Raw genomic sequence first — 21,286 nt, forward strand, 5'->3', positions numbered from 1 at the left:
ATAATAAAACAGCAGCTTGAATAAAGAAAATCTTGTTTTTTAAATTTTAGGTAGTTAATTTCTTTCTCCGATAAAAAAAACCCTCCCTCATCTGTTTTTTTTACCAATAAAAAAGAAAAAATAAAGCCTCCCTCCCTCATCTATTTTTGGAAAATTTGGCCTGAGAACCAGAGAATTAATTTTACTAATTTACATTGTTTTACTAAATTTCTGAATCTTGCAAGAACTTGCATATAACTTGTGCAATATTGAATTTCTGCACACTACATTTAACCAAATGCAGCTTTAAATTGTTCTATTACATTGTCATTTTACTTACAGATTGATGAACATCGATCAATAATGGACATTCGGTCTCCATTGCATGTTGCCTTAGAACAGAACAACATTGAAGCTTTCAAGTTACTTTATGAAGACATTCACAAGAAGGAGAATAAGCGTCTGAAAAGCGGATGTTTGCCTATACTGTTGTCTGGTATTGACACTGGAAGGTGGGTTTATGATATTTTAGTCAATGTGGCGGTGTGAAAAATTAACAAAATGCAGAAAATAGCCCACTGGACTATCCCACTTAGATTTGGGATAGACTTTGGGAAAATGGGTTTATCCACAAGTATCAACAACAATTTTTTCTATCAACATGAATTTATTCATATTCATATTCAATCTCATATTCAGCAATTTTTTTAAAACATTTTCAGGATAATCCTGCTCCCAGTCTGATTCACTTTCGAAGTCTAACTCTTCTTCTCTTTCTTCCTCTTCACCCTGTTCTCTGTCTCAGTTTCTCCCCTCTCATGTTCTTTCTCACTATCGTGTAGCTTCTGATCTGTCTAAGTCTCTGCAATCTCAATATCATCTCTCTCTCTCCTGTTCTTTTTCTCTATTTATATCTTGCGCTGTTAAACAACGCTTTCTGTGGTCAAATATTTCAACATGGCAGATGTTTGAAAATTGAAAATTGTTTCTTTATATCAGTTATCACATGAAATATGAATGGCTTGAAAGAAATGAATACATTTGTTCAAATGAATAGCTATCAAGAATACATGTAGTATAAGCTACAAGTTATATCTTATGGGTTCTTTGCAATCTACAAGCATGTTCATTCCTGTACATACATTATAAAAAATATATTGCAAAAACTGACGATGTAATGCACATACTTTCCTTTCTACATGTACACATTGATTTACTTAACTTCTCTACTATAGTATCTACAGTATTTTATTTGGTTTCAAATGAAGTAAAATTTTCATTAAGCTTTATATGAATATTATTCTCTTGTAGATACAACCAAGCATCTCTGGGTGTTAGAGCAGTGATAAAACTTAACACATCACGTGGTAACAGAGAAGGAAATGCAGCTTTCCTTAAGGTTTGTGCTCTTCCATTCATTTTCTTTTCAATAATTCATTAAAAACTTACTGATTTAATATGTAGAGCATGCACCATATACAATACTTTAAGGCCATTTTAAGCTGTCAATACCATATTGCAGAAGTAAATGAAGCAAAGTAATAAAACCAAAGGTTTTATTTGCATTGTTTGTTTGTTGAATCCACCTGCAAAGGATAAAACAAAGCAAAAAATTTATGATTGTCACTAGTTGCTGGCTTGCTTGATTGTGTACTCCAAGGGTCTATGGGAATATCTGATAAACTATTGCTAGAAGTTGTTTCTCTTGATCTAAATGTATGCATTTTCACACCCTGATTGCTTGATGGCCCATGTTTGTTATCCTGATTAATTAAGAATTTAACTGCAGCCTACTGTAGTTTGAAAAACAGAATAAGCATTGTATGCATGTGTATATCAATCAATTAGAAGCTTAAATATGTAGTATTTAACTTTCTTGCTTAAGAAGATTGTAGTTAAAAATTTAAAGGTGTGGCTTTGTATTTTAGCATTAACTTGAAAATCATTTTCTATTTGCAATTGATGGTTTTTAGTAAGCCAAAGTCTGATTAAGATAAATAAGCACATAAATGTTTGAACTCATTTAATTAAAAAATTTACAACCTCTAAAACTCTGCAATTAACTGGTATATTATTTTGATATACATGTACAGTGTACATGTAGGAAAAAATATGCATCGATTAATACATGTACATGTTTTTATCTGAATTAATAGATTAGTTTAAATGCCTTTGAAAAATTTTCAAAACAAAAAAAACGTTTGGTAAAGATATGGGAATTTTTATTCATCTTAAATTACATTTGTATATTTTATGAGATTTTTTCTTCCAAATAGGACATAGATATGGAGGATGTGGAGAATATTGATTTGGTCAAACACTGTATGATAAAAGGGGTAAAGAAAGAAACAATGGATGCATTCCTACAGACAACCAATAATAGTAACTATTGGGTATGTGACATAATAAGTGCTTCGGTACTCTAGTCCAAGCAGAAAAAAATACATTTATGTAGTCCTGAATAACATTATCATTATTATTCTTGTAATTATAGGATGTTATTAGCAAGATTCATATTGCTGTGAGTCGTGGGCACTTAGAACTCTCTGGAAAACTAATGGACTCTGCCTTTGAAAAGGGAGGATTTGGCTTTAATTTTCTACACAGAGATGTAAGTCTAGGCTTTTATGAAATTTGTTTTGTAATGTCTCTTCCACTCTTTTAAAATGGCAACTGTGTTAAGCTTCTTTTTAAATTGTATTCCTCTTTATTATAGGTTTTAAACTTTACAAATGAAGATCTCAAATCATTTGCAAGTGCTTCTGTCAGGAAAAAGCCAAATGATAATGCTTTGGTATGTACATGCACAAGAACTTTTACATATAGTTATACAACCCAGTATATTATACCGTATTTCACGGAATTTAGGTCGATACTTTTTTCCCCTGACATGTGGACCTCGCCCTATTCATCGCTTCGCCCAATTTATGTTTTTTTTTTTTTGGTTGGAATTTTGCAAAAATTTATGCAACCCTCCAATAAAATTATGAGTGTTTACTATAATACTGCTTGAATTTCTGTGTAAAAATCGTATGGATTTTAATCAATATACTGTAGTAATTTACCATTTAAACAAAATTAAATGTAAATAGATTTATTTCTTCTTACATTTCTTACTTAGATCACTGACTGAATCATTAAATGCTGTCATGCATTTTGATCGTGTGCTTACGATAAACAGGAAATCGATTTCGCGTGGTAAAAGTAAAATGAGAACCGTACAAAGGGTAATTATGGGGGGAAATATCGTCGGGAAGAAATAAAAAAAAAAAACAATTTGTTTTCATAATAGAATACATGAACAAGTTTTTTTCTGTATATTCAACATAAAACTTTCGATGAAATTTTAGCCAGGTGTCTCTGAAATCAGTCTGGGTAGCGCTGACTTTGTTTATACACAGTTGAACTCTCGGCACGTGCTACTCATGCCTGCAGGCTTCAATAAGATCAGATCGAGGTTGACTCGTGTGTATATACACAGTAAAAAGTCACATAGAGACACAGGGTGGCATGTGCTACCGTAGTCATGCCTCCAGGCTAGGTAACTATCCCCCGGTTAACACCAGTTTGTACACATGGCAGGGAAGTAATAAAAAACGATCTTAAATTATAACCGGCTGTACTGAATTATTTGGTTTGAAAATGTTGACGCAATTTCAGACATTTTCTTACGATGTTTTCAAGAAATACATTTTATTTCCCTTTTGTTTAAAACTGTGAAATAAGATTAAAGGCTACTATATGATAACGTTATTGGTTTAAACCATTTATTCATTAGAACTAGCGGTAATTTTTCGACCAATTCTTCGAAGTCGACCTATTTATACTTTTTTTTATATTATGGCTAAAAACGGCCTCCTTCGCCCAATAAACCGTATCGACCTAAATTCCGTGAAATACGGTACATCTATTGATTTGTTTAAGAATGAACCAAAAGTATCAAAGTGACAATTGAAATGAATATGAAATAAAATGCAATCTATTGAAACTATGTGTACATTTTTTCCTGAAAAATACCCCATCCTATCTGACTACAAATATATTCGTTGAAATGATAATGTGAGTTAGATGTACTCACTACTTTACAGATAAACCCAATGCACTGTGCTTGTATAAATCCTAATGTCAAATACCTGGAAAAGCTCCTCTCTGTGGAGCCGGATTACACCATAGAAGACAAGTATGGCCGTAAGCCCATTCATTTTGCTGCAGCCTGTCAGGGCACAGGGCCCCTGGAACTCCTGCTTCAGAAGTAAGGAGCAACTGAATGCTTTGTTGAGACTTGTAAATTAATTGAATTAAGGTGGTATTGGACACCTCCATATTGTGACATTCTTCTGATTGAAATAAACAATAAAAGCAAGCATAATTTTATAACCTTTTATTTCCCTAAATTGTTACCCAACAGGGTAGTGCAATGGTTTAGAGCATTAACCACGAATCTATAAGTCGTGAGTTTGAGTCCCCCTGCGACTTTTATGACTTTTTTTTAAAGTCAAATTTTGAGAAAAAATTGTAAATTTTAAAATGGAGAAAGTATTTTGATTATGATGTACTTTTATCCACATTAACATCGACAGGTGTCCCATACCATTTTAAAGCATTCAATTTGCTGGGTGGACATTTATTGAGAATTGATTATGGAATTCTCTACTTTTTTTAAACAGAGGAGCCACCCCAAATGAAGTGACAAAGAGAAAAGTCACTCCATTACATTTTGCCTGTTATGCTGGGCGAGTTAAAAATGCTGAAATTCTCCTTGAAAAAGCTAAATCAAGTAAGAAAAAATTGTTTGTATTAGTACATTTATATGAATGAATTGCTTTAAGGTTAGTTTTTGTAAGATATAAAAGGACATATTGTGTCATGTTGTCATCAACTACTCAAAAGATTCGAGTTGGTAAAAATTGTGCGTATACTTGGAGTAAATCAACAAATGTGGTTTTTTTCCCCAGTAAATACGGATAATCAGTTGATGTCTAAATGGGGTGAAGGAGGTGTGAACAGACCTACCTGGGAATCTATCTGTCCAATACACATAGCTGTACAAAATAATGACATGGTATGCTGATATGGAAAAATCATTGTAATTGAGTCACTTGATAGGGAATTTACATTAAAAGGAAAAGAATGCAGTTCATAGTAAAATATTTCATAGAAGAAAATTAATGTGAATTCAAGAAAATTGAAATCTCTGAGATGCAAAATAATGTGCTCTCTAGATGTCTTCTAATAAAATGTTGAGCTCATTGTTTTCTATATGGCTCTATGTTAAACAGGATCTCCTCAATCTCCTTCTGAAGTATGGGGCAAATGTCAACAAACAATTATCAGCTGGCAAAGACAAGTTGTCTCCCTTGATGCTGGCAGCTGCCCATGGGCACCTGGACATAGCAAGAAGGCTTGTTCAGGCGGGGGCCACTGTGGAACTGCTTGGTATAAATCTTCCTTACTTTTTTCAAATGGATGTTTTCACTGCAATTTTTTTATATTGATGAAATGAAAATGTATAGCCTTGTAATGAATTGTTTGACAATGTTTCTTCTTTCAGACAAATACAAAAGATCTGCCTTAACACATGCCGTCATGAATGGCAATGCCAATGTGGCATCCTATTTGTTATACTTGGGATCAGATCCAAACCGAGTAGATAGTTCCGGGAATTCCCTGACTCACTATGCAGCTGCGTATGGATGGTATTTTGTTCTCAAGTTGCTCGTTAATGAGGGTGGAGCTAAGCCCAGTGTGGCTAATGATTGGCAGGTATGAACTAACCATCAGGTTACTCTCAACAAACCAATTATTTCAATGCATGTATTTTGTAAAGCTTTTTGTATGTATGAAATTTAAAGTTTAAGAATTATTTTTTTAGCTTACTCCTGTTGGGATAGCCTATTTAAAAAGTCACATTGGATTGGTCGACTTTCTACTCAAGATGCCAGGAGTTGATGTGAATTTTAAAAATGACACAGGTACAGTTACAGTATAAAGTGAAATAATGCCTTTAAATTTAAAAACAAGTAAACTTTTGTTATGCAGTATAACCTCTTACCACAAAATATATTGAAATAAAAAAAATGAAGCTTCTTGTTTGTAACCAAACAAAGCTTTTGTAACAGATCTCTTTTAATCACAGGTCAGACCTTAGTCAGTTTTGCCTGCAGCAATTTAATAACGAAAGGCCTAGTAGAGCAAGTTTCCTACATTTTGGACAAGGGAGCAGATCCCACGATCGTTGACATCGATGGACTTAATGCAGTAAGTTTTGCATGTCCAGTTTTGTCTTCTATGTTTGTATGGTGTTATACACGGTGAAATTGTATCATTTTTACGCCGCCATGTATATTATTAATAAAACAATGATGTATTTTGTTCTTTACAGCTACATCATTTATGCGATAATGATGAAGAGGTATGAAGTAAATTTTTGTCCTCAAATTTTATGCTTTCTTTACACCACTTGCTATTTGATGTACTCTGGCCTTTTCTCTATTTGATTTTCTCTTTTTAAAGTGGGGATACAATGATTCAAGAATGGACATCACAGTTACAATAGCTAAGTTATTGATAAAGTATGGCTGTAACCCAAAAGCCAAATCTACCAAGAGGCAAACCGCTATCATGTTAGCACTAGCCAAGGTAAGATTCTTTGACTTAATTGTCTAAGAGTTTTCTGCTAATATTCATTTTCAGCTAATGTGAGAAAAAAATTGAGCCCACTTGTGCTTGATTGCCAAGATGAAAGACATATTTTTCTCTGTATTTATTTCACCGCTGCATAATTGTTTTTCAATACAGGCCAATACAAAGCTGGTGAAATATTTGATTGAAGAAGGAGGTACTGTGACACCAGAGAAGAATGACAAGGGGCAAAATTCTTTACATTTACTGACCAAACACTGTACAAGCCATGAATTAGCTTCTCTGTTGAGGACATTTCATAAAGAAGTGAGTTACATGTATTTTGATTCTTTGCGACTATTCCTCTTGCTTATACAGCATGAACCTTTAACTGATTTGTCCTTAAAGTTGACGTTAGGAACCTATAAATCTGCTAAGTTTGATGATCAATTAAGACTTTCAAATATGATGAATTCCATACATGTTTTGATTATCCGTAAAGCCAAAATTAAAAAAAAATTGTTTTGTTTGATGCACTCCGAATGACCTATCAAAATTGGCTCGACTCGATCTTTTATTTTAGTACTAATCAAATTCAATATTTTTTCCTTCTTGGAAGGAAATATAATGATCATATTGGTTTTAAAGTTAAAGTTTTGTATATTACATGTATATCCTGAAAACGCTTTAATTCAAAAAAATATATTACTTGTAACTAGCAAACATCTATACAACATCGATGAAAAAGATAATGGACGAAGCCACGCTACAGTTTCAAATGTGCACTGGATATTTGTAGAAAACTGACTGCTGGCATTGTAGTTATTAAAGAGCATCTAAGAATAAGATCATTAAAACATGCTGAATTCAAAGCTTTGTTTGTATATCATCTTTCTCTGACCTGTGTTAACAGAAATTTGCAAAATATAATACACACTTTTTCTCTAGAAAATTTCCTTGTGAGAAATGCATGTTGTTTTTTTTGCAGGGATTTCAGTATGTCCCTATTACTTTACACCCCAATGGAATTTTGACTCTTTTTAAACATGTAGAATATTGGCTATCGTAATTCAATAAATAACCTTTATACAGAAACACTACTTCTGTTTGTTTACCGCATTTTTTAAACAAATAAAAATAATTGTATGAGCGTATTTAGCGGAAAATGTATTCCCCTTGTGTGTTGATAGATAAATTGTATTGAAATGGCTGTTTAAAATTCCTAGAAACTGTTTATTCAGCAATCAAAGCTTTGCATTCATCATATCCGTGATCGCCGCCATTACAAGATGTTATAAATAGATCTGTGCATTAGATCTCGATTGCAGGCATGAATGAGTAAGCCTGCCACATGATTTTTAAATAAATAGGCATTTTAAGTTCCTGATTACTAGTATTGAAATTAAAACAACTTGTCTTGAAGATTCGTTTTACCTTAATTTTTAACACCTCTGCGGTCCTATAGAAGCCATTGTTGTACACATGTGCGTCCTGCTTATAATCTTTTGCATACAGTGTACCCTTGAGGTAAAGAAATACTTAGAACATTTAGTATCATACAACCGAACCACATTCTTTCATAAATTTTCAAGGCCAAAGATGGGGTGAGGGATGGGAATTCTGTATTATACACAACCATGTATTGTATTTGGGAAAAAAACCCAAAACAAAACAAAAAAACTGACCTACCTACCCACTTTTGAAACTAGGGGATGGAATACATCAACAAAATTTTTTTAATGATGGCCTATTTCTTAGATATCCTGCTTTGTGCTGCAAGATTTACAAGTAAATCAAAAATTCCATTTCAGGCATCTAAGAATGATGTAAAAGAAAATGGCATTGGAGATGAAAGCATGGAAGTCGATGGGGTGAAAAAAAGTCCCTCTGCTCCAAAGGTGCCGTCTCTGAAGAAACAAGCCTCTTTCCAGTCTGCACTGAGTGTGCTGCAACAAATGGTGAATGAGTATGATGACCAGGGATTCACCCCACTTCTGTTGGCTTGTGAAATGTATATGAATTATACAAAACCTCCTAAAAGAAATAATGTAAGTTTATACCACTTGCACAAATGTGCATTTTGAATCACTTCCTGAAGGGTTATTCCATGCTTGGTTGGGACACGGTCAAAACTATTGCTTCGAGGTAGAAAAAAAGACCTGGGAAACTGTTGTACAAGGCTGAAGGCTGAGGACAACAGTTCCTTGGGCTTCTCCATACCATTGGACAAGGTTTTGATTATTGTCTTATTATCTAAATCCAATCTACTACTACACTTTAATCAGATACTAAATAATGAAGTTACTGGGAAATACTAGTAGTTCATTAAATGACTGATTAACAGTTTGTCATATGTTGAACTGTTTCATCATTGGTCATTTTTTGTATGTAGCTCTGTAGTTTAAGATGGTGAACAAAAATATGTGATATCTGTGTAAACAGTGGAATAAAAAATAAATATAGTTCTAGCATAAATTGAATAGAAACAAGAGATTCTCACTCAGTTGGGAGATCTGTTGACTGAGTTGAAGACTAATGCTGATGCTCTTTGCAGGAGCCGGAGATCACTGGCGACCAGTGGTGTCTGGATTTTATTAAGACACTGATTGACATCACCAAAGTGGACTGTAACCAGAGTGTGAAGGAAGTGGAGAAAGGCAGACACAGTAAGTTCAATGAAGGGTCGTGATTGGGTACCAAGATCAGTCAGTCAGAATTAGTACCCTGCCATAACTAAAATGTAAATTTTGAAAACAATGATGATGGATTTTGGGTATATTTTAAAGTCCCCTGACCAGGTTACAGATTCATGCAAACAATTGATAAGTTCATTACATCACATTTTTTATATGATGACTCCATCCTATTTGGTTCGTTACCCTATTGCTGGTCTGGTTTTATAAATTGCATATTGCAGGGGATACTAGAATAACTCATTTTATTTCTTTATTTTGTATCATTTATGAAGACCAGAGTTATTATGGTGAAAAGTGGAGGAATTGGCGTAACATTTGGAACTGATTAACATAATTTAGAGTCTACAAGTAAAAGGTTTATCAGTATGTGACAATAATTGATCACTGGCGATTAACATTGTTTTCCAGGTCTGTATAACCCACTGCATTTCATGGTCCATGCAGCTTCAAAATGGGACACTAAAAGGAAGGGAGTCACTTTTTTCCTCTCAGAGAAAATGAATTTAGAAAGTGCTGAAAGTGGGGGGAAAACACCTCTGGCTTTGGCTGCAACATCAAAGTTGTTTGAAGTTGTTGAAATGTTGGTAAGTGTTTGTTAATTAAGGTTTTATGGACTTAGAAATCAGTTTCAAATGTTTCATTTAGAGTCGCAGAATCTTTTGCCCAGTAAAAAGCAAAAAGCTCAAGTGAGTCTTTTTTTCTGTTGTATGTTATTGACATTGCATTGCTATAGAATTTTCTTATTTTCATCTCCCTTCCTATATGGTAGAATTCATTGAAAAGAACCAAAAAGTACACGTGTCAAAAAAAGTTCTTTTCCCTACAGTTAATGCTATTGTTGTATAAATATTTTCATAGGTGGATGCAGGAGCAAAGGCAGATACACAGTATTTTGTGGATAAAGAGAAAGGAACCAAAGTGAGCTTGGTCAATACAGTTGCATTGTGAGTAAAAAATTTTCCACACAATTAACATTTTATGCATGTTGTTATTAAACGTGGAATTCAATGTTTAAAAGTCTTCCAGAAGTACCATGCTGTTAATCCAGTGTTTTTGTATGTAATCTGCAGGAGTGGTTCTGTCCAAACAATGACATGTTTACTGGCAGCTTTAAATGACATTTCAAAATGTCAAAATACAGAAACCATGAGAACTCCTTTGCATGAAGTTGCATTCAGAAAAGGTGAAAGCATAAAAGATTAACAGATGAGTGATGTTGTATTCATGCAAGCAGATCATCATTTACATTTTAAGCTTTTAATTGAGTGAGCTGTAAAAATGGTTGCGGCCCACAACAGTTTTATTTAGTCAGATCTTCGTACTTTTTCAGGGTCCACGGGTGAGGCTATGGTGCAGAAGGTCAACATCTGTGAGGCTCTGCTGAAGGCAGGGGCGTCGGTTAACGCCAGGGACAAGTGGAACAGGACGCCTCTACACTACTGTGTCAGCAGTAACCCTGGGAATGCCGACGCCAGCACCGCCATGGAGGAACTCCTTTTGGAGAATAAAGCTGATCTCTTCCTGAAGTGTTATCTGGGCAGATTACCGTTACATTACGCTTTCGATAAAGTGGATATGTAAGCACATTTTTGTTTCTGATAGTAAATTTTTTAGTCAGAAGGAAAATGAATTGCATAATACTTGAGGGAAGGGATTTTTTGTCTTTTGATTATACGTTTCCATCTCTTGATCATACTTGTTTATAACAGGAAAAACATTTAGGGTGAATTATTGGGTTTTTTTTTCAAATTATGTAATTTTTAGCATTATTTAAAAAACATACATATTTATGAATATATAAAACACACCCAATGTCATTAGATTAGAAGAATCGTTTTGTTCCATTATCACAAGTAATTTGTTATTGCGTAATATGATCCATTTTTGATAACAATTGACAGGTTTGGTCAGTCCTCTGCTCTTGACCCCATTGAGCTGTGTAGTGTATTGACCGGTGCCATGAAGGGTGAGCACATTGATGATGGAGACAGAAACATTCAGTCCGCTCTCCACTTGGCGGCACAGAGAGGGGCCACTATCTGCTGTGTCCACCTCCTGCAGCAGGTAAATAGAATAGAACCTAATGAATCATAGGGGGGACCCAACCACCAAAACCCATTTGGCTTTACTCATGTACTACTGGTATACAGATGAACATAAGCACCATCAAAATACATATATCTACTTCATACTGACCTTTAGAGTTTATTATGTTAGCTACTCATTCAGGAGTTTGTTACCACCACCTAGTCAAATTTTAAACACTCCCTAAACGTTAACAGCACCCCCTACAACAGCACTTAAAAGGCCTTAAAAGATGAATCAGAAATTCCTGATGATATTCTGTCACAGTTGTTGGGGGGACTAGCAAATGCTGTAGTAGACTTTGGTGTACTTACATTTTACAGGAAAGTTAAATGGCAATGACTTGCACATGTACATATAGTAATACAGCAGAACCTTTAGCAAATTAAAATTGTATGCTATAAGGGCTTTATGCATGCATATTTAAGCTGACATTAGTTAGGACAAACTGTAAATTTTCTTTATCTTGTTCATATATGTACCATAAGTGTCATTAACTTTCATGTATACACTTGTATGTCTGATAGACACCCCTTTAAGTTGGTTGAAAAATCCTGAAATTAATATTGAGTGCCCAATATAACTGCTGTTACCTGGTATAGTCCCCAATAAAGGAGAAAATCAGATGTCAGAATTTTTGTGTGGAATATATAATCGATAAATATTCATTAACATTAAAAAACTGATTTTAACTCATTTAAAAAACTTGTCAATTCAATGTTTTGAATTAATGTTTCAGAAAAATGTGGAGATAAATAAAAAAGATATTAATGGAAATACACCCTTATCTCTGGCTGTGAGCAAAGGTCACGACAGGCAAGTGTTGGAAATTTATTATTAACTAAATGGTCAGTAAAAAAAACCTGTTGAGAGCTAGAATATATGTGAAATACGTTTTAAACATATTGCTACCATGTTTCAGTTTGAAAAGTAATGGACTCTCATTTGAAAGTATACATGTAAAATATGTGAAAAATACTATAGCAAAGATCCTGACAATTTTTTTCATTGTAGTTGTGCTTTAATGCTGATTCAAAAAGGAGCCAGTGTGAATGAGAAAGTAGTAAATGAGGCTCTGAATTATGAAGAACGGTCAAAGACTGATAAACATCCAGAGCCTCATATCTGGGTGTGGAAGCAAGCCAAGCCTGTGGAAGTGAAAGAGAAAAAGGAGTTCTCCATTTTCCAGGTGTGTTATTGTTAGCTAAAAGCCTTGAACTTGTTGTATTCAATAATTTAATAATAATTAGTTAAGTTAAAAAGGAATTTCACACTAAGGATTTCTGACTGAAATTAAGATCCACTGATTAATAAAACAATGTAAAAATTATACAATTGGGTTGTGTAACTTATTTGAAACAGTATATCTTTAAAAAGAAAAATTAAACTTTCAAAGAACTATATATGATATTAGTCAAATTTGGCCCCCAAAATTCGCTATTTTTAAAATGATTCAGGTACATTAACTTGTTGTGTTATTTTAAAAAAGAGTTGACATGAAATATGTTTTTCACCCATTTATTTGATTTATATGCACTCACTGGCAGTATATGACGTCAGAAGTGACGCTATTTTTATAATTCAATCAAAATCAACCAAAATTTGACATTTTTCTTACCTTTTTTCGAATGGGAAATATAGAGCGACTCTTTGAACAAGAACGAACTTTTTGTCACTTATAAGTATTGTACAGATACATCTTTGGTGAAAATATTTTGTTTGTTCAAGCAGTCGCTCAATGTTTCCTTTAAGAAAAACTGCCTCAAAACAAGCCGTTTTATGCTAAAAATGAGAAAATGGCGGGAAAAGGTCAACTTTATGATGTCATATTTTTAAATTGTGGGCACTAAAATCAAAATGAAAATTATGAAAAAACTTCAAATGTATATTTGTACAAATAAAACAAAGAATTACAGTAAAATGACAATGTTCATTTTAGGGGGCCATTTTAGGCTCAAACCATATATAGTCCTTTGAATCCCCTATCAGAAAATGTTTACAAATGTGTTATAGACAACTAATAAATTTTAATCCATTATCAGTATATGTGTACAGGTGTGTTATAGACAACTAATAAGTGATTTAGATATTCATTTGAAATACATGTAAATATAACTACCTGAACCAGTATTCTTGAACTTTTTGAAGATTAGTCATGCATATATACTATATATGCTGAACCGTTCCCAACAAGTTTTTGGAGTAATTTTTTTATAGAATATTATGTGTTCAAGTGTAACAAAGATCTGTGGATAATTATTCTGTGTGTGTACATGAACATGATGGTTGACTACTGTGTGCTTGAAATTTATTTATTTTTTGTTTGTTTATATAGGACTGCATTAAGAAAGAACAACAGGGTGTAGCATACATGGTTCTAGAAGCAGGAGATATCAATGCTTCTATGGTTGAGGTTAGTTTCTTGATAGGAGAACAGTTACAAGCCATTCCTTTACGTGTTTGTTTTATAAAAACCTTGTCAGGTGATGAGAGAAGCTTCCTGAACCACTGTTTCTGAATTTTTTTTAACCAGAGTATTTTGTATTGTTTTGAATCTTGAATGTTGCACTGAGACAGTGCAGTGTTTGTAAGGCGAAACATAGATTAAACCTGCCGGCTACAGACATGTCTGTCTTAAAGCTATTGAAATAGACCCTCTTAGTTGGCACACAGTGAGGTAGCATTGATAATTTTTTTATTTTTTTTCCCATTTATGAAACAGTGTTTGAAGATTCTTTAGTAATCTGATGACAAAGTTTGATATTCAACATGTCTAATTTATACATTTAAAAATATCTAAAAGAAATATTTTGCAGCATTTTGAGTCTCGTTTATTACACAGGCAGCTTTAAAAGTGAACAAATTCAATGTGGCATTACGAGTCTTAAAGAAGATCAAAGATAACAGTAAAGTACAGATGTTGAATGCCAAGAAACAGAACCTGTTTCACATTCTAGCCCTATGTAGCAGCTCAGAAAACCAGGCAGTTCTACAATATCAGGTATATTTAAGGAATGAATTTCATTTCTACAGTAGGTATGCAATACAATATAACTTAACTTGGGGCAGTTTACGCTTTATAAACTGCGAAGCGGCTTATAAAAAAAGCATAAACTGTCCCATTTTATGTTATACTCGTATAACATACATAGATATTAAATTCATTCCTTATAATTTAATTGTTTAAATCAGAAAACAAGGCCCATTATTAAAGGGTACCTGCAGCCCTGCCAATGTGAAACATATGTTAAAGAGTTTATTTACCAAAATTTAATGCAAAAAACCGCATCGAAATCGGTGCAAAAATAACGGAGTTACGCCTCTTCAAAGTGGCTATTTTTACCTGCTTTGGGAAATCTTATCAAGAGAAAACAGAATTAGGCGATAACGAGGCTTCCACGGAAGTGACGTCACGGGGTCAACACGAGGGAAATTTCCTTACAGAGCTATACAAATTAAATTCGATTTTTCAGCCAAAATGATTGATATAGGTCTGATGTTTTGACGTATCTTGTTATTTTAAGTATTGTAGATCTAGAAATTTGTATCCGTTATTATTTTATTACAATCAGATTTCTTTTTAAAGGATTTTAAAATTTGTTATTCTCGTCGCCTTTTTACCGATGAATATCTTAAAACGCTTACATGGGTAAATTTATGTTCATTATTCATTTTTTGATTACATAATATCCTTTCACACACGAGTGATCCGATAATAATGACACAGGTAAACAGGTAAACTAACGAAGCCACTGCTCCAGACACACGTGTATCTGGGGTATGTATACACAAGGTACACGAGTCTGGTGAACAAAGAGAGGGTTTCACACCTCTAGACTGGTAAATTGATTTGTGTATAATTAACTACTCAATTGTTAAAAGATAAAACAGAAAAATAAATTAGACTGTGTAAAATCAAGCATTCGTCAGCTAAAACATGTCCGTCAATCAGTGATTAAAGAATCATGCATGATACTATTAAATAGTAAAACTAATGTTCGAAGTAAATGCATTTATTGTTACTTATCAAATCACTTAAATAATGACCAAATTTACAATTCAGCAAAACAGACCTTTTTTTATGTGAATAAGTAATTATTTTGGATTTATAATTTCTTATTTAATAAAGTGCAACTTTCTTTCGAGCGCTATGGTCAGCAATTAAACGCTTTATAACTCCGTATAGCTTAAATTGTAATACTGACAAGGAATCATTATGAAATCTAAATAAACTGCAACATTTTGACAAAGGATGTAAATAAATGTAAAATTAAATTCCATTATCGTATTTTTAAAAGAATACGAGACAGACTTAATCATGCAGCCATCTTGGACTTTCGCCTTGATCCGTTTATAATCCCGTGTTTGTTTGTTAAAGAATGCATACTATTTTGATTGTTATTGGTCCGATGTCAATAGTATTGAATAATCGGGCGACATCATTTGTAATTTTATGCCTTATATGAGAAATAGACCCCGAGTTACCTTTTACGAAATATCATTATGTATTATCAATATTATTAATCAGTTAATAATATCACTGAGAAATCAATCGAAAGAATGACAATATTAACATACTATGTTTCTTATAACAATGATGCTTTGATTAATTGTCATTTTGCTACATATGGTGTGCATTTATATGTAAAATGTGTTACACATTTGACGAAATTCATGAAGCAAACAATTGTTCGAATTCGGCATTTTTGTTCGATAAAATACGGGTTAAACTCAAACAACAGTATAATAAGTCATCCAGGGTTGATACAGAAATAAAACAACAGAAAAAAATGTTCATATATCAATAAAACAATGCAAGAAAACAAACAGTTTTCATATGATAATCCTGTTTCTCATGCAGCGGCGTTGACCCCGTGACGTCACAGTTCATCTTGCGCCAAATCGGCTTGATTCAAAACTCGTTCAGGTGTGAAATCGGGTTTTCCCCAAATATCTCGAAAACTACTTATGCGATCGCTGTAGAATTTTCAGGATGATGTTTTTACACATAGATATCCATTATATCAAAAATTGACCGGCACTGCAGGTACCCTTTAAGTAAAATAACATTTTGTACAAAATTTAAACATAACGTCAAGCGGATTAATATGTTTGCACGCACATCGCATTGTGTTGTAGGCAAGTTATGTTATACGATATATATGATTTTGTTTAGCCAATCAAATTAGATGTTACAACCGGATCAAATTTTATTTATATATATACTATATTTGATGTCATTGTGTCTATAAAGAGATTTTCAGACATCTGTACCATTAGGGAAGAAAATATAGTTTCTGATTGCTTCAATTTCTCCAAAAAAAACTTTTTCTGGATTTTTCACAGCAATGGCAGTTATTGGTTTCATCTTTACTAGAATGGACAAAAATTTGGCAAGATTTAATAAAAAGTTGCCTTATGTACGATGTAGAGGGAAAGTGTTTGAAGAGGTTTAAGAAAAAGTAGCCTTATGTACAATGTAGAGGGAAAGACTTTGACAAGGTATAATAAACAGGGTTTGACACTAACGGTAGACCGGTGGCCCGAGTCCACCAAAAATTGAGAAGGTCTACAAACAGGTCGTTCCACAAAAGTTTTATTATGAAAATGAAGTTATAAATGCAAATTCTTACATTGAAATTGACAGCCAAAATGAATAAATGAAGTTTTGTGATTGCGGTAACTGCACCAGAATTTCCTCATAAAAAGAAGTTGAAGTTATTCTGTCCTCTGAGTTCATGATTGTGTAAATTAACTTCCTTGGCAATAAAGTGATAGTTGATAAATAAAAAGACATTTTTAATGCAAAATAGAAACTAAAACGATTATAATTTAACCAGTTGGCTATCCTCTACATAACGGTGGTGAGTGGGTCATTGGGTTAGACTAGTTTCTCTATATACATGTACACTGAAGTAAAGTGAAAGATTTTTATTTGTCACTTAGCTTACAAATGATCAGATATTTCCTTTATTAGAGATATAAATACATTTAATAACTCAAATTTCAAACCAGATAAGCTTTTTATTTTTTTTTCTCAAAAAAAGTTAGATTTTTTATTAGCTGTTGTGGACATACTTCTAATCCAATGTACATGTTTATAAGTATAGGCTTTCCCAAAATATTTAACAATATTTTAAATTTTAGTTTTGAATTTGTGAATATCATTAACTTAATAAATAAAATGAAGTCTCCCTGATTTAATTCTCAAACTTATTTCTATAAATTTTTCTGTTGGGGAGATGTAAAGTCTTCCTACAAAAAATTGTGACCTAGTAAAAATATTTTGAATATATGTTTTGCTATTGGAAATGATGATGATGTAGGAAAATGAAATAAATTCAATTAAGTAGAAGATTACACATGTTTATGTTCAAATCAATTACATTTAAGAAGCGTGCATACACTGCATAGCATGGAGTAAATTCATTCAACAAAAATTCCAACATTAATGAAGGTCCACCAAAAATTCTTGACCAGTGGACCTGCAGTCCACCAAAGTTAAAAAGTTAGTCAAACCCTGATTAAAAGTAGACTTGTGTATGATGTAGAGCGAAAGTCTGGTTTGTGACCAGCTGAGTACAAATACGTAAGAACTTCTTTATGTTAAAATTTTATGAAGGGTTCTACATACGTTTTATGTTTGTAGGTTGCAGAAGCCTTGAAGGCCCGTGGAGTATCATTGAGTGAAACAGATGAAAATGGTTGTATCCCTATGCACTATGCAGCTTTAAAGCACCAACCCTACAATTTAGCCAAATTTTTTATAGGTAGGTATACTTATTTATGTATATGTATGGTAATTTTTATATCCAAAATTTGACAGTCAACTTGAAGTAAATGTGTTAATACATGTTTCACATAGAGATTTTCTCTGTTTGTGAATATGATTAAGTTGGGGAATAGCTTGGTAGGATGCCACTCAGCTTTCTACTGGTTGCTAATGGAAAAGAGATACAATTCCGTAAAATTAAAATAAGTTCTTTATTCTTTAAACGTAGGATGGAAAGTGAATTAAAACAAAATCATATTTCGAAACACCCTGTAGTAAAACCCAGCAATGCGAGAAAGCAAGATCGTTTTTATGCTTATAATCTAAGGATCGATAATTCCACATAAGTATTAAAATGCATAACGCTTATAAAATGCAAGAAAACTAGAAAACAAAAATATAAACTGTTGTCATTAAATAATTAAAGAGGAAATACATGTAACTTACAAATATTACTTAGCTGACAAATTTCTACCGATTCTTAAATTCACCTTCTCACATTGAAGAGTTCACTACAGGTTTACGATAATTACGCGGCGATAAAAGAGTAACAGCATAGAAGTTCAATAATAAAAATCACACATTTAAACGAAATGAAGCAAAATAATGTATCATAGCATAAAAAACAATGACGCGAAATATCTTTTATAGAAAATGAAAACTAAATTTCTCGAATGACAAATTCATAGTTCCACAGAATAATAAGAAATATACAATTAATCAATGTTCTTAAGTATTTTAAACAAAACAAACTATAATTTATCAAAATTAGCAACAGAATAATATAATAAAATAATGTAATGAAAACCTAAAATACTGAAAATAGATAACATTTCATTCAAGCTTACCTAATGGAAGAGAGAAGAAATTCTGTAAAATTAATACAAGTTCTTTATTCTTTAAACGACGGATGGAAAGTGAATTAATAAAATTCACTCACCATCCGGCTTAATTTGGAATTGCTCTCATTGACCAATCAGGATACTTGATTTAAATGCTAGCGGGCTAATTTCACAGAATTTCTTCTACGAGCTGACACTGATTACTAAAGGCCAAAAAGGTGATACAGTCAATTAGATGAATTTTGATGTACGTATGTTAACAAAGAGTAGATTAAGTAAAGCCGTAAACGAGTAAAAACAAGTAAATAAGTTTTCTGACGTAATGAAAATAGAATAATCTTTGCGAGTCGCTAATGTGTTGCTCTGATAACACGAAGAATTTATCTTCAAAGGATTTAACAAATTAAGTTATTGTCCAACAATCTGTGGTAACTAAATAATTTCCAGAAAAGTGTCAAATTGTTTAGATGCCATGGTTATTCAATTAAAAAGTACAACGCTACCAATAAATTTTATCGATTAAGAAATAAAGTATAACTTTAAACAGTGAAAAAAAAAAGCAAAGCAGTTAAAATAAGTAAAATATAAATGATTTTGAAATAAAAATTGTAACTCTAAAATGCTAAAAATAGAAAATTAACTTGTGCTGAATTAACATTCAGAAATTATAACCTTTTTAAATTGTTATAGATAGTTTTAAATTCTCTGATTATTAAAACTTTAATGTAACACGTATTCATGCTTCTGTGCATGCTATTAAGGGAAGACTTAATACCTGTTTAAACTATATAACGTTTGGCATATATATTTTAGAGAATATGATAATGATACAATAACCAAATGGATGTTAGTTCAATTGGGTTGGGGTCCTTCACTCTAGATCAGTGATTAAAAAACTCTACATTGCAGACAATGACAAAACCTTTGAGCCAAATAAGAAAGATAAATTTGACAGGACGGTATTGGCAGCTTACTTATGGGGCATGGACCTCACTCAAGCTTTGTCAATGGAAAACAAGTAAGTTCTTGTCATAAATTTAGGATTTTTTTTTATTTGTAAATAAACATAGATTGTAGATGTACATGTATATAAAAAATGAATGTAGAACTTCATGTTAATTCTTGAGCCAAAATTGTAGTTGGCTAAAGATACATTATTAAAGTGTATGTAAAGTCCCATACAATGTAGCTCTGATAAAACATGCTAGAAAATTGATTGAAAAAAGACAGTAACTTTCTCCCAGACATCAAACATTTGTACACATGTGCAAAACAAGGCTATTCAGACTACCTTTTCTGAAGATTATAAATTTTTGACATATTTTGCTTTTGTAGACAATGGTTTAAGCTTTTGACAGAGAAAGGATCAAGCTACGACTTTTTGTGTGATTTCCCCTTGCCTGATTATCCAGCATTTGATGTTATCTCAACAGAGACCACCGACTATTTTACCACCGCTAGCTCATATCGAATCTCGCCCCTTATCGTGGCCATCAATAGTTTTCATTTTGAACTGAGCAAGTTCCTTCTTCAGAATGGAGCGTCTTGTAACTTTGCAGACAGTCAGGGTGTAACTCCACTGATGCATACTGTCAAAAAGGCAAGTGTATGGTTGATTAACCATTGTTCTTTGTTTCAGCATTCATGAAGGCATGGTGAGAAATAGAAAAGTGTTTTTTGTTGTAAAAGATATGAAGTATTTAAAATAGGTCTGGGGGTAAAAAAGAGTGTCTAAATTATTATTTCACATGTATTATATATAAATTATATATTTATAATTTTATTAGGAGAAATGATTTTTAATAATATCAAAATATCAGATTTAAGCAAAAACATTAAAAAAAATTTTAACATGCATGTACATGTGTTGAGTATTCTAAAGCTTTACTGTATTGATATCCTTATCACGTACCATTTGAAAAGTAATTACGAGTAGATTATGAAAACCACATGTACATTTACATGTTCTCTTTATAAGTAAAGGATTCAAGTCGAAACTGTTCATGCTGTAGGAGAAAGAAATGATGGAGGCCAGTAGGGCCGAGATTAGTTCTTTCTCTCACAGAATGGAAGTTTGAGGCCAATATCTACCTTAAAACATTACGTTCTTTGTTTTAAGAATAGACAGTATCAGGTAGACCTGTTGACAATACTGAAAATATATTTTCTAACTTTATACAATAAAACCAGTCTTGCGTAAAACTTTCTTTTGTCACTTAATTGACAGTTTCAGGTATGTGCAAGGGGTTTATAAAGCTGTGCTGTGAAATTCATATTCACTCTTCTACTAA

At 32.7% G+C, this 21,286-nt stretch overlaps 1 protein-coding gene and 1 non-coding gene across 3 annotated transcripts in view; both read left to right on the top strand.

Moving 5' to 3' along the window:
- LOC128176413 (poly [ADP-ribose] polymerase tankyrase-like) overlaps positions 1-21,286 on the top strand; it is a 50,129-nt gene that overhangs the window by 10,163 nt on the left and 18,680 nt on the right. For both annotated transcript variants that reach the window (XM_052842716.1, XM_052842717.1), the window contains 29 exons: positions 322-491; positions 1,291-1,378; positions 2,256-2,372; positions 2,474-2,590; positions 2,696-2,773; positions 4,068-4,231; positions 4,647-4,756; positions 4,935-5,041; positions 5,259-5,415; positions 5,531-5,742; positions 5,852-5,951; positions 6,116-6,237; positions 6,362-6,391; positions 6,493-6,618; positions 6,778-6,927; positions 8,412-8,648; positions 9,155-9,266; positions 9,705-9,880; positions 10,155-10,240; positions 10,367-10,479; positions 10,627-10,873; positions 11,198-11,360; positions 12,121-12,197; positions 12,396-12,570; positions 13,717-13,794; positions 14,224-14,382; positions 18,031-18,151; positions 19,905-20,013; positions 20,331-20,595. In XM_052842716.1, the coding sequence (XP_052698676.1) occupies positions 322-491; positions 1,291-1,378; positions 2,256-2,372; positions 2,474-2,590; positions 2,696-2,773; positions 4,068-4,231; positions 4,647-4,756; positions 4,935-5,041; positions 5,259-5,415; positions 5,531-5,742; positions 5,852-5,951; positions 6,116-6,237; positions 6,362-6,391; positions 6,493-6,618; positions 6,778-6,927; positions 8,412-8,648; positions 9,155-9,266; positions 9,705-9,880; positions 10,155-10,240; positions 10,367-10,479; positions 10,627-10,873; positions 11,198-11,360; positions 12,121-12,197; positions 12,396-12,570; positions 13,717-13,794; positions 14,224-14,382; positions 18,031-18,151; positions 19,905-20,013; positions 20,331-20,595 (3,966 nt within the window). The remainder of the gene's footprint in view (positions 1-321; positions 492-1,290; positions 1,379-2,255; positions 2,373-2,473; positions 2,591-2,695; positions 2,774-4,067; positions 4,232-4,646; positions 4,757-4,934; positions 5,042-5,258; positions 5,416-5,530; positions 5,743-5,851; positions 5,952-6,115; positions 6,238-6,361; positions 6,392-6,492; positions 6,619-6,777; positions 6,928-8,411; positions 8,649-9,154; positions 9,267-9,704; positions 9,881-10,154; positions 10,241-10,366; positions 10,480-10,626; positions 10,874-11,197; positions 11,361-12,120; positions 12,198-12,395; positions 12,571-13,716; positions 13,795-14,223; positions 14,383-18,030; positions 18,152-19,904; positions 20,014-20,330; positions 20,596-21,286) is intronic.
- On the top strand, positions 13,860-14,134 carry LOC128179111 (small nucleolar RNA U85). Its single transcript, XR_008243044.1, has one exon. It is a non-coding gene; the product is annotated as a small nucleolar RNA U85 (small nucleolar RNA).

This window comes from Crassostrea angulata, chromosome 3 (assembly GCF_025612915.1).
Source record: "Crassostrea angulata isolate pt1a10 chromosome 3, ASM2561291v2, whole genome shotgun sequence".
NCBI lineage: Eukaryota > Metazoa > Mollusca > Bivalvia > Ostreida > Ostreidae > Magallana > Magallana angulata.